General features: G+C 42.9%; 1 protein-coding gene across 2 annotated transcripts in view; it reads left to right on the forward strand.

Moving 5' to 3' along the window:
- Nucleotides 1-12,439, forward strand: part of LOC124544887 (choline transporter-like protein 4) — a 253,893-nt gene that overhangs the window by 37,057 nt on the left and 204,397 nt on the right. For both annotated transcript variants that reach the window (XM_047123619.1, XM_047123626.1), the window contains exon 2: nucleotides 11,326-11,448. In XM_047123619.1, the coding sequence (XP_046979575.1) occupies nucleotides 11,326-11,448 (123 nt within the window). The remainder of the gene's footprint in view (nucleotides 1-11,325; nucleotides 11,449-12,439) is intronic.

Genomic DNA, 12,439 nt, shown 5'->3' on the forward strand with positions numbered 1-12,439 from the left:
CACATAACAGACGCCTCCTTGTGTGTGCACCACACAAGCTACATTTTTTTCTATGCTACAGCCACTATTGTTCTAAGGTTATTATTTTGTTTCATGTGATGAACTTTGAGATGCAGACACTATTGGGCCACTTTGGACCACAACCTGTTCCCCTTTAGAGCACTTAGCATGTCCACTCCTGTGGAACCTAGTGACCATGACTTTTGCCATCAGCCCAACCGACACCTCACTGCCCACAGTCACCATTCCAGCACCCACCGACATCGTCACCAACCTGACTGGGTGTCTCATGGAACTACAATACTTCGATGTCGACCTGCGGGCACAACTCATGTGAAGTGAGGATTGGTGACTCCACGACGCTGTCCACATCAGCTCCAACATCTACAGCTGCCACTATTGTGCCTGGCCTGTACATGCCCTTAGCCTAGGTCCCCCCTTCCCCTGCTGCTGCAGCTACATCCAACCATGCCATTATCATCTGCCACCCTTCAATCTTCAGGGCCCACGCTTGCAGTTTTCCTCAGCAGACGCTATCTTCACCACCAGCAGCATCAGCCATGACACCAACAAGTTCACGATGGTGATCAGCCAACTTGAGCCGACATGTGTGATGGTCAGCAACATCATCTCATTGCCCCCAGCCACCAACAATACGAGACATTCTGCTACTGCCTCTGATGCAGCTTATGTCCTTCGAAATGCAGTGGGTCCTGGTCCTCCTTTTCCTTGAGCAGTACTGGGACCAGCAACACTCACGTCTTGCACCACCTCCCAAGCCTGACAGAGTCACACATTGTCTCTGACAGCTTCTCATATTATATCTGGCTGCATATCTTTCGGCTCCAATATAGACAGCTGTCACACTGACACCTGTCGCATCATGGGCTCATCCTCAGAGCTCGATGCGCCACTAATGACTTCACCATCCACTACCGTCCCTGCTGATCGACAGCACAGTGCCAGTAGTTAGGAGTATGTGACATCCTCGCCCACCTCAGCACCGACATGGCAATGCTGCAGACTACCGCCGCTGAGTGCCCAGTTCTAGTCACCAGTGCACTGACACTATCACTGCCACAGCTCTAGTTGCCCTGCCAATGCCTCTTGCAACATGGCGCATCTCTTCTGGTACCTGGATGCTGATAACTGCAGAGTGGCCTACTCTTGGGCCCCAAATTCCAACAGCTGCTGGGGTAAGGCGCGCCTCCTGCTCAGTCTCCCAGTGCCTTTTCGTCTGGGACACCTGCTTCACCACGCCATTCCTGACTGACACCAGCCTGAACGAGTCTGTCTTCCCATGGTGGCTGATATGGAACTCTGGTGCCGCCTAAGTGATCCTCCTGATGGCACCGAACAACTCTACTATCGCCGCCCACAGCATACATTATTACATCCTCGACCTCAATCTCCAGTGGGATTTCCTCTTGACCTTTACCATCAGTGACCCCATTATTGGAGCACATTTCATCAGAAAGTACCGCCTGCACCTTGACATTGCCATCATTAACGGTAATACTGGGAGATCACGCATTTCACTATGTTTCTTGACGTGAAGCATGTGGCTTTTCTGGCCGATAGACTGATTTCCTGGTGCAGTTTCCTGCTCTCACATGCCTGTCCAGCACACCTTGGGAGGTCCACCATTTTACTGTCCATTGCATCGATACCACACCTAGACCAGCCATCCTCTGCCAGCCATGGGCCCTACCAATGAACAAGCTCAAGATCACCTAGGCAGAGTTTGATGAGCTAATCACTGCCAGCATGCTGCATCCTTTGAAGGGCCGATGAGTGTCTGCCCTTCACCTTTTTTTTTAAAAAAAGAAGGATGGCTCCTGGCACCCATGTGTGATTACTGAGTACTAAGTACCAGTACTGTTCCTGACCAGTACCCAGTGCTGCCCCTATGCAACTACAACAATGTGCTGCCTGGGACTGCAATCTGTAGCATGTTCGACTGCTCCAAAACTTTCACCCAGATTCCTGTTGCACCCAAGGACATCCACAAGACCACCACATCATCACACCATTTGGCCTGTACGAGAGTGTCTTTATGATATTTGACCTCCATAATGCTGCCCATTCTAGCTTCTCGCCTACTTAGACAAAGTCTCATTTTCTCCACAATGCCTGAGGAACAATTCAAGAACCTCCGCATTATCTTTTAATGCCTCCAAGACACCTGCATCAATGCCAACACAACAAAGTGCATTTTTGGTGTCAGCGAAGTGGTGTTCAAGGGCCACACTAACTCTGCCGCCAGCTCACATAGCTTGCCTGAGAGGTACAAGTCATCCTCGATTCCTTGCACCCCAAAGCATACAAGGACCTTGGCATGTTGAGCTGCTTCTGCTGCTACCTAAATGATGCTGCTGCTGCTATACAGGAGCTGCTTGACCCCACCCTTAATGCGTCAAAACAAATGGGAACTAGTCAGTGCCATGGAGGATTTACTGCCGTCAAGTGCGACTTCACAGACATATCCTGCTCACTTGCCCCCACCCATCCCCACTGCCCCGATTGCCATCATTTACGCCAGCCAGATGGGCAATGGTGCAGTTCTGCAGCAGCACATCAGCTACACCTGACAGCCACTCGCTTCTTTATCATGCAAGCTCCCTGTCACTCAGTGGCACAGGAGCACTTAACGGTAAAGAGCTCCTCTCCATCTGCGAAGTAATTAGATATAGTCAGCTATTGGTGGGGGCCTGTCTCTTCAGTCTACATCAATCACAAGCCTATAACGTTTGCCCTCTCAGAAGACACTGCCCAGTGCACGTAAGTCAGTTCCTGCAGCAATCTTTCATCTCATAGTTTACTACCAACATACTGCACATTTCCAGAATTTGCAATGGTGTCAATGACTGCCTTGGCCACACCTGCACCATCACTTCAACCCTGGACTTTGAGGCATTCAGCGTCATCCAGGAGCTCAAACTGAAACTTGCCCTCCTTCACCTGGATGCTGCTCCTGGTCTTCGCCTTCAACATAAGTCTGTCCTCAGCTCAGACAGCAGTATCTGGTGGAATGTATCCACCAGCTCCCCATGCCCATTTCTTTCCATTCCCTTCGATGAGACCGCATTCAACTGGTTAGACAACCTGGCACAACCTGGTGTGTGTGCTTCTGCCACTCTGATGATGCATCATTTGGTGTGGTCAGTTACTCAGAAGGACTCAAAATACATAGGCCCGCACCTTCCAAACCTGTAGTGTGCTAAGGTAGGCCACCACTTACATGACACCATAACCACCTTTCGAAACATGAGGCAACGTTTCACCCATGATCACAAGGACATTTTTGGGCCTCTACTATCCTCTGGGTGCTGCTGCTACCTCCTCACCAAGTTGGGCAGGTTCACTCATTGGCCTGAGACAGCACCACTATCCCACATCACTCCCATCACAGTAGCCTCCAGCTTCATCTCTATGTAGACTGCCAGCTTAGGCTGCCCATACTACGCCACAAAAGACTGTGGGATAAATTTACATATTCCTTCTTTCGCTTGCTGATGGACCTCTGCAGGCTGGCCTGTACTTGAAATTGAGCAACAACCCAGTCACCAGAGGCATGGTAGAACAGTTTTGCCTTCAATACCATGAAGGTTGCCTCACCTGCCATAACAGCAGGTGGACCACTACCCTGAATTTGGTACTTCTTGGCCTCAGTGTTGCTCACAAGGCCGACTTAGAGACATCAGCCACTGACCTTGTCTGTGGCCAGCAGTTTACTATACTAGGTGATTTCCCGGAGCCCACTGACCTGCCTGCAGAAGACATCATGCCTGAGTTCATTGTAGCTCACAGGACTGCATGGACTATGTACATCCCCCCCCCCTCCCCCATGCCATGGCAAACACAGGGCGTTCCTTCATGGTGACTTCACCTCATCACCTGTGTCACACTGTGCATCAGTGTTCACCACCACTGCTTCCTACACCTTCACAATAAATGTACAAAGCATCTTGACAATAGACTGAAGCCTGGCTATATGCTGCTCGACATCACACCACTCAGCCCACCCACCACTTTGTGAACACCCTGCAGATGCCCGCCAGTGACACCGGTGCCGCTGACAACATCACTCAAATTACCCCTGCTGCTGACCCACAACCCTACCCCCTGAAAGCTGGCCTACCAGACCTAGGACATAACTTGAAACTCACCAAACCAACCACTGACTAGCAACAACACAAGTGCAAGCATCCCAACGTCTGGGACATTCATGCCCCTACCCCAAACCCCTCCTGCTCTCTCTCTCTCTCCTGCAGCCTATGCCCGACACAGTGATTTCAACTCTACTGCCACGAACAGTGAATTACACTCCTGATGCCACACCTCTACCCCTGACACCTTCACCACTCTCATGGGAGCGTTAGTTGATGCATTCAAAGTGCCATGCCTTGCCTCAACATGCCGGCACTCATCCACATGCCAGAACCATTAGCAGGTCCGGCACACAGGCGTTTTCTTCTGTCAAACTTGGCCACCCAGCTGTCCGCACTGACAATCTATCCCAGTACCTCCTCACTGCACACACAGCTTTGGACACAGGCTGCACACCAGCTGCTTTCCCTTGATCCTATTACTCTGGACGACCCTGCTTGGTTCCCCCAACCATGCCCCCCTCCGAGTTCCACTCATACAGAGGGGAGGTAATGTGTGATGGCCATTCACCATGCATTAGTTTGACAGTAAGACATTGTTCTGCACATGCCTAGCTCACTACGGGTGTCTGTTGACGCAGTGAGGTTTTTTCTTCTCGCACCTTTGTGTGCTTCCACCAAAACTGCTCAGTTCTGTCATGCAACTGGACACCCGCCTACTACAGATTCTTCCTAAAGGGACCAAGACAATAACACCACACCTAGCTTAGCTTCTTTTGACCTAACATTGCTCTTCTCTTCAAGGCAACAACACTGGAGCTCAGTCCCTCATTCAGCCACAATGGAACATTACATGGCTACAGACTTTCTATCTCAAATAGTGCAGTACATGGTACCAAGTCCATTCTTAGATGCTTATTGTGAAGCATTGAGAGTCACCCATACCATGCTGTTTCTACACCTGCAACACAGTATGGTTTGTAAAAAGCTGTGCATCATGGTGGAAAATTTCTGTTAGTGCTGGTGAGCAGTGAGCAAGTAGTTACATTGCATATGCATCTCCTCTAACATTGTACGGTCTATATTTCATGCTCTTGTGAGTTTCTGTGTGATTGAATTCCACTGTCTATTATTGGTGACCACTCCTTTATCCATGCATTATTTGTGGTATCATCCCCAAAAGCCATTAAACCTTGTCAGTGATTTCCACTTTACTATCACCAAGCTTTTGAAAAAAATTGATTTAATATCATTACTCAGTTTTTTCTGTCATTTTATAGCTTACTGAAATCCAAGGAGTGCTAACTACATATCCTTACTTGTAGGCAAATTGCCAGTGGATGATGCTTTCTGCTGGCAGAGAAAAATTCATGACTGTGCATGAATGTTTCCCAACACATATCCACTGAAGGGCATGAATGTTCCCCAACACTTCTCCACTGAAAAAAGACTTCCATTATTTTTAAATGCAGAAAGAAGAACATTTCAACTTCTTGAACAGATCTTGTAGGTTTTAGACATGGCAAGAAATTAGTCAAGATGACATTTGGGGGCTGTTTGCTTCCATTCCATAGTTAATGCAACAGTGTATGAAAGATTGTGGAGTCACACCTTTTACTGAAGCTGAGGATGGACATCAGTTCTGAATGGCATGAAATTTAATCCTTTAATGCTTGTCACACAATGAACATCTCTACAATGTAACAGTTCCCATTTCCGTCAGTGTATTTCAATATGATTATCAAAGCCTTTTTTTGCTATAGTTCTGAAATCATATGATTAAATCTGCTGTATTGAACAAGATAGGAAATAAAGTTGAAAATAATCACAAAGATATTTTTATTCATATATCAGTAATGCTATCTAAAATGAGTGTGTTAATGATTTAGAAATTTCTGTTGCTTATCATTAAAAAACCAACCATCGTAGAATTCTTTTGAGTAACACTCTCCAAAGACAATGAAACAGGAAATAAACTTTAACACAATGCTTATTCAACTGCAAAGCCAAACTTCATTTATTAACAAAACTTCACATTTATTAATAGTAGCTGATGTGTCACATTATTTGCATTATTCTCATGTTTACTATTTTGTAATATTGTTTGGAGTAATATATTCTAAGCAAATGTGTTATGAAACTTACTTTTTTTTGAGTTTTTTGCATATACTGAGATCCAGTTTCACCATTTGACTGTGCATGTATAGAAAGCACTCAAAACATCAATTAAACTGCCCACTAGAACAGACTGTCAACAGTCTAGAGGTGAATCTAAATGGATCTATCTCCGCAGTTTTATACTTTGTTGTGCAGACATATTGCCCAGGGCACAGAATTTGTAAGACTTTGACTGCTTGTTCACTCTTTTGTATCCCATAGAAATCAAGAAGATACCTGTTTCTGGAAAGGACATCTTTCCAACCTTGAAAGTTCAGACGTTTTTTCCTCTTCTCCGCTGCAGTTGCTATGTCATGTAAGTGTGAAGGCAGTCTTAGCAGACTGTCACAGTCCTTGTTTGTGTATGGGAAACAGGTTAACTATAGTTGTGGTAGAGTTGTGCAACAGGAGGAAAGGATGTCATTGTGGAGATTGGGGATGGATGTCGGCCACCTAGCTACAGCCATGGAGAAGGGTGTCTGGGAATTGGTGACAGTATCTGAGCAGGAACTGGTGACAGTATATGAGCAACAGTGTATTTTATTGGTCCTTTTTGTGCTTCTCAGTAGGAAGAATACATGAAAATAACAGAGGAAAGATAGGGTACTGTACTTCAACTCTTCTATAAAGGTTCATGTGTGGCTTGACTGCTGAACAGTGCAGAAATGGCCGCCACACCAAGGGAACAACTCTAGATCCAGTGAGTAGCTAGATAACCAAAAAAGCATAAGTTATAAGGTGATGGCTAAAGCCACAGCACTTCTTGTTGCACTTGGCAGTGCCAAATTTGTGAGAACTCTGCAGTGAATAAAAATTCTGTACCTCATAATTCAGGAGGGGCAAGAGGCCCTTCTGCCCCACCCCCGGTCACCCCTTGCAGACACATTTGCCTTTTATTGGGTGCATCTGGGAGCCATTGAGCAAAGAAGTGAATGTCAGGTGCTTGTCTGACCATCTAAGAGAGGTGTGGCAGTAGTTGGCTGATTTTTGGATCAGCACTTAGCAGCACTTTCAGTGTGTGGAGTCTATGACACTATATGTTATGGTCAGTATGACGAAGTAGATGTGTCATAATTCAGTTGCTCACGAGTGTGCTTGATTCACATCTTGAACTAAGTTATAATAATTTCCTGCACTTTTCCATAAAAGTCAAATAGTACCATCTTTTTATAGTTATCACCACTAGATTTACACAAATAACTGATCATAAAATTACTGTGGATCAGGCGTTTGATGGCAGAGCATCAGGAAGTGTTAGCTATTACAAAATATCTTTATTTGCAGTCACAGCCACAAAAACTTTAAATATGACCAATTGCTACAGATAACCAGTCATAGCTAATGAATTATTTTTATTTATTTTATTTTATTTTTGGTTATGGTTGCAGATAAATTTGCTCTGATTATGCAAACGCCTTCAAAAAATAACTGGAGAGGAACTGTCTGTTCTTCAGGAATCTTAGACCTAATTGGCTGACCAAAGTCATCCATGATTCTTAATATGTGCAGTACTCAGAAACTTGGATTTCATTCACAATATTTTTCACATAAGTTGACAGTAATGTATCTAGTGTTTATTCTTCAGATTAACGGAGATTGTTTCATAAGTTATAATCAAAATCCAATCCATTCCTATCAATTTTATAAGAGTCATTATTATCTTTCTTTGCAGTTTCAGTAATGTTGAATGCACTTTCCTCTGTCGTGTTCATGCTCTGCAATTAGCATCATTGAAATTATCCCCACCACTCTCTACTATTGATGCTTGAGGCGGAGAAATTCAGATGTCGCCTACATTGAGAGTCAGTATTCCATTTCTGTTATAGAAGAAGAAACAGGTATTTGGAAAACAAAGGAGATGTAATATTAGAATCATAGTTTAACAGCCCTGTACACAAGTTGTGTTCAAACAAGGCAAATGGGATAGATAACATTCCATCAGAGTTTCTAAATTCATTGAGGAAGTGGAAACAAAATGATTATTCAAGTTACCATGTAATAAGTATGATACTGGAACCATAACTTAGACCCACCACACAGTCCCGAAGACAACAAAGGCACATAAATGCAAGAACTACTGCACTATCAGATGAACAGCTTATGCACCCCAGCTGCTGACAAGAATGATGTACAGAAGAACAGAAAAAATCAAGGAAGTGTCAGGTGACAGTAAGTTTGGCCTTCAGAAAAGTAGACACCAGAAATAGTTTTCACGGTGCACTTAATGATAGAAGGAAGAGTTAAGAAAAATAAAATCTTTTCATAGAACTTGGTTGTCTAGAGAAATCATTTCACAACATAAAATTTGAAATACTCAGAAAGATAGGTATAAGCTGTAGGGAAGGACAGGTAATATTAAATTTGTACAAGATCCAAGAGGGAACAACAAGACTGGAAGGCTAAGATATATTTACTCAGATAAAAAAGGGGCATAAGGCAGCGATGGAGTCTTTGTCCTTTACTGTTCAACCTACGTATCAAAGAATCAATGAAGGAATTCAAAGAAAGATTCAGAAGTGGTATTAAAATTCATGGTGAACAGATAACAGTAAGGAAGTTCACCTTTAAAACCATTTCCTGTACACATCAGAATGTGGTGAATGATTTCACACCTTGGATCGTTGGAAAGGGCATACTTAACCATTTGTGAGTTCCACTCACATTTGTTAGGGTTTATCAGCAGTGACATGATAGTGTGTTGTGTGAATGATGAGGGTTAGTGACATTAAAGAAGTAACTGGAAACACTGTGATTAATTCACAAATAGTATGTGTCAATCATAGAATTAATGAGAGTTAAACATAACTACTGAGAACACCAAAATATTTATTTATCATGCATGTGCATTGAGCACCCTCTTGTTTGGTGCTGAGACCTAAACAGCATATGCTAAACAAGGACGTGACCACAACACCTTTCATCTACAGTGGCTACAAAATGTGCTAGGCATAACCTGAAGGGATCATGTGACAAATGATATGGTCCTGAATACTGCAGTTCTGCCAAGTAGCACTGCCATTCTCAAGAAATGGTGCCTGTGGGCTACAATGTGTAGATCAGTCCCATCCTCCCTGATGAACACTACTTTGTGAAATAGAACATGCCAAGAGACTGAAGAGAAGACCCACACTGCACTTTACAGGCTGCATCAAGTGTGAGATGTAAGCAATTTATACTGACTGTAACAAATGGGAGGAGCTCACCAAAGAACACAGCAGATGGAGGAAACTCATCATGGATGGCCTTAAATTCCATGGCTCAACAACTTAGTTTGAAATGAACATGCAGGCAAGCACCTCTGATGAACCCCTCTTTCATGGTGGTATAATGCTTGTTTCACCCAAGGGTGCCAAGTGGGCTCTTGCATTGGACTCCAGAGTCACCAATGAAAGCGCCTGCATATATCTGTCATTGGGAAGAGTAGGTGATTGATGAAGTTGAAGAGTGATTGGAAGTGCTATCGAAACTCAAAGAGGTTTTTTTTCCCCCTTGAGATGCATGGCATTCAAATTATTCCCACACTGCAGCGAGGCTGTCTTTTGTTACAGCTTTGACAGCTGCTGTTATGTCTCAGTTCATTCATTTTTGTTGGTAATGAAGGGACATAAATGGAGTCTTTTATAAACCCCCACAAGAAACGATCACATACAGTCAGGTCAGGTGGCCTTGGAGCCCAGTAATGTAGACTGAGTCATTTGGTCCACTGCTACCGATCCATCATTCAGTAATTGTTTTGGAGGGTCCCTCTCATGTTGTCCAACTTCATATGATTGTTCTGTACCCCATATCCTCACATTGTGATGGTTTATCTTCCCATTTAATTGGAATGTTGCCTCGTCATTTAACACTAAGCATGGAAGAAAGCTGTAATACTCCATCTTGCCAAGAATGAAATTACAGAACTCCACACATTGTTGTTTGTCACCTTGATGCAGAGCTCACAGTAGCTAAATTTTGTATGGTTTCATGTGTAAACGTTGACACAACGCATGACAGATGGACATTGGGGACATGTTGAGCTGTCGAGCTGTATGGTGAATGGATTTCTGCGGACTCCTTGTGAAACAATAGTGGATGCATTTGACGTCTGTGTCAGATGCTCAGGGATGGCCCAGCTACTTGTCTTTACACAAACAACCTGTTTTTCAGAATTTTTCATGCCATCATAGAATGCTCTGTGCTGTAGGAGGATCCTCACCATACCTAGAACAAAAGTCATGCCGAACAGTTAGTACTGACCCGCACTGTGCAAAACGTAGAATACAAAACACTTCCTGTTGTTCCAAAACACTTTCTTTTGTCCTGACACCATTTTTAATAGAACTGAAGTGGATGCACCCTGCTGCTACCTAGCATGAACCATGTAAAACTTGAGAGTTTGCTGTTTATTCTTCATCTCAGATAACATAATAGTTACAATTTGTTTAAATCAGATGATTCTTTCTGATACTCCTTGTATAACAAATACCATTTGAAAATATATTTTCTGTGAAGATGTGGTCAAATTGCACAAACAGTGTTATACAAGATGGTTTTTGATGAGTGCTGCCTTGATCCAGTTGTAAATACGATATGTCAAGATGTGGCATGATATTTTTAGTCTTATATTGCCTTCACATATTCTACAGGAGTGACAAGTAGGTTAGAGAGTAGTCATAGAAGCTGTCTTAAGAAAAGAATTCTTTAAATTTTTTTAAGTATATTTTCATGAGACCTCAGGTGTTTTTCTCAGAATGCTGGTAGTTAAGATTTCCAGGAATTCTGTCATACCCATGGGAGACAAACAATCCTGAATCATCCATACTGCCCAAATTTGTGTACTCTCAATGACCACAGTTAATCCGAATTTATCCCATGTAATTGAACTTTGTTCCACCTAAAATTTCATATCCATATTTTATTATTCGTGCATCAGTGTCATCTTCATTTCAAATTGTTTGTTTGCAAAGAGATGATAACTGAACTACCTCATGAGTATTGTCAAAGATTGTTCCAATTCTCTGTTGTTGTTGTATTTGTAGATTTGATCTTATCTCATCAAAATTAAATATGTTCACAGGTAAGAAATTTCAGCATGACCCAGATTTCAGAGGGCCACTACATCATCGTTCTTGCACCGACGTTATATGTCTTTTGTTATGGGTAGTATTCATCGCTGCATGGATAGCCATTGGATGTGTGGGTAAGTCTGTACCAATAGCAGTATTTATTTATAGTACATTTTCATAACTTTATACTCTAAAAGTTTTCTGGTGACTGTGTTCATGTTTCCATTCAGAATTTTACTGTGGAAATACTAAAATACATACTCATTTCAAGCAATCTTATATTCCCAAAAGCATCTCATGAATTTGTCACAAAGTGCATTTAGAGTTAAATGTGAAAGCCATGAATCAGAACTGTATCATGCTGTCAAAACTGTTTTAATGTACACGTTGATCCATTATTACATCCCTATTTTTTTTTAACTATTATTCGCTGTCAGATGGTTGCTTTCAATTATGTTATGTGCTATGGTCCTTGCCATTTCATATTTCCACATAGGCACCAGCGTTAGTAACACATTGTTTCAGTTGGAGTGCCACGCTCCTGACAGACTGTCGGAACATATTGTTTGGTACCCATGCACACTCTTCCCTAATGATTGCTTCTAAAGTGTCCGAATCATGCAGTTTTCTGGAATTCACTTTTTCCTTCAAATATCCTGAGAAGAATGGAAAAGTATTGTCAAGCCATTCTCACGAAATCAACGCAAGATGGGGAGTAGCTCCATTGTGCATGAAGTGCACATTGTCCACACCATCACAGGTTATAACAATGGGATGAACAAAAGTACATAGCATATGTACATACGTCTGGACATTCGTTGTTTCATGAAAAATGTAAGGACTGATAATAATATTGTGATAATAATACCACACCATATGGTCAATGAAGAACATGAGTGCAATTTTTCAATCATAACTCCAGGACTGTCATTACTAGGACCCCAGTAATGGCATTTATGGTGATTTATGAACTCACCCATATGGTACAAAACTTTTTCTGACCACAAAATGTTACACAGGATATCTGGTTCTTCTTCCATCTATTGTAATGTGGATTCAGCAAATTCTATCCTAACATCACAGTCTGCCACTGATAATGCTTGGACAAAATGTGGTTTCCATGGT

The sequence above is a fragment of the Schistocerca americana genome, chromosome 1, assembly GCF_021461395.2.
Source record: "Schistocerca americana isolate TAMUIC-IGC-003095 chromosome 1, iqSchAmer2.1, whole genome shotgun sequence".
In the NCBI taxonomy this organism is placed as follows: Eukaryota; Metazoa; Arthropoda; class Insecta; order Orthoptera; family Acrididae; genus Schistocerca; species Schistocerca americana.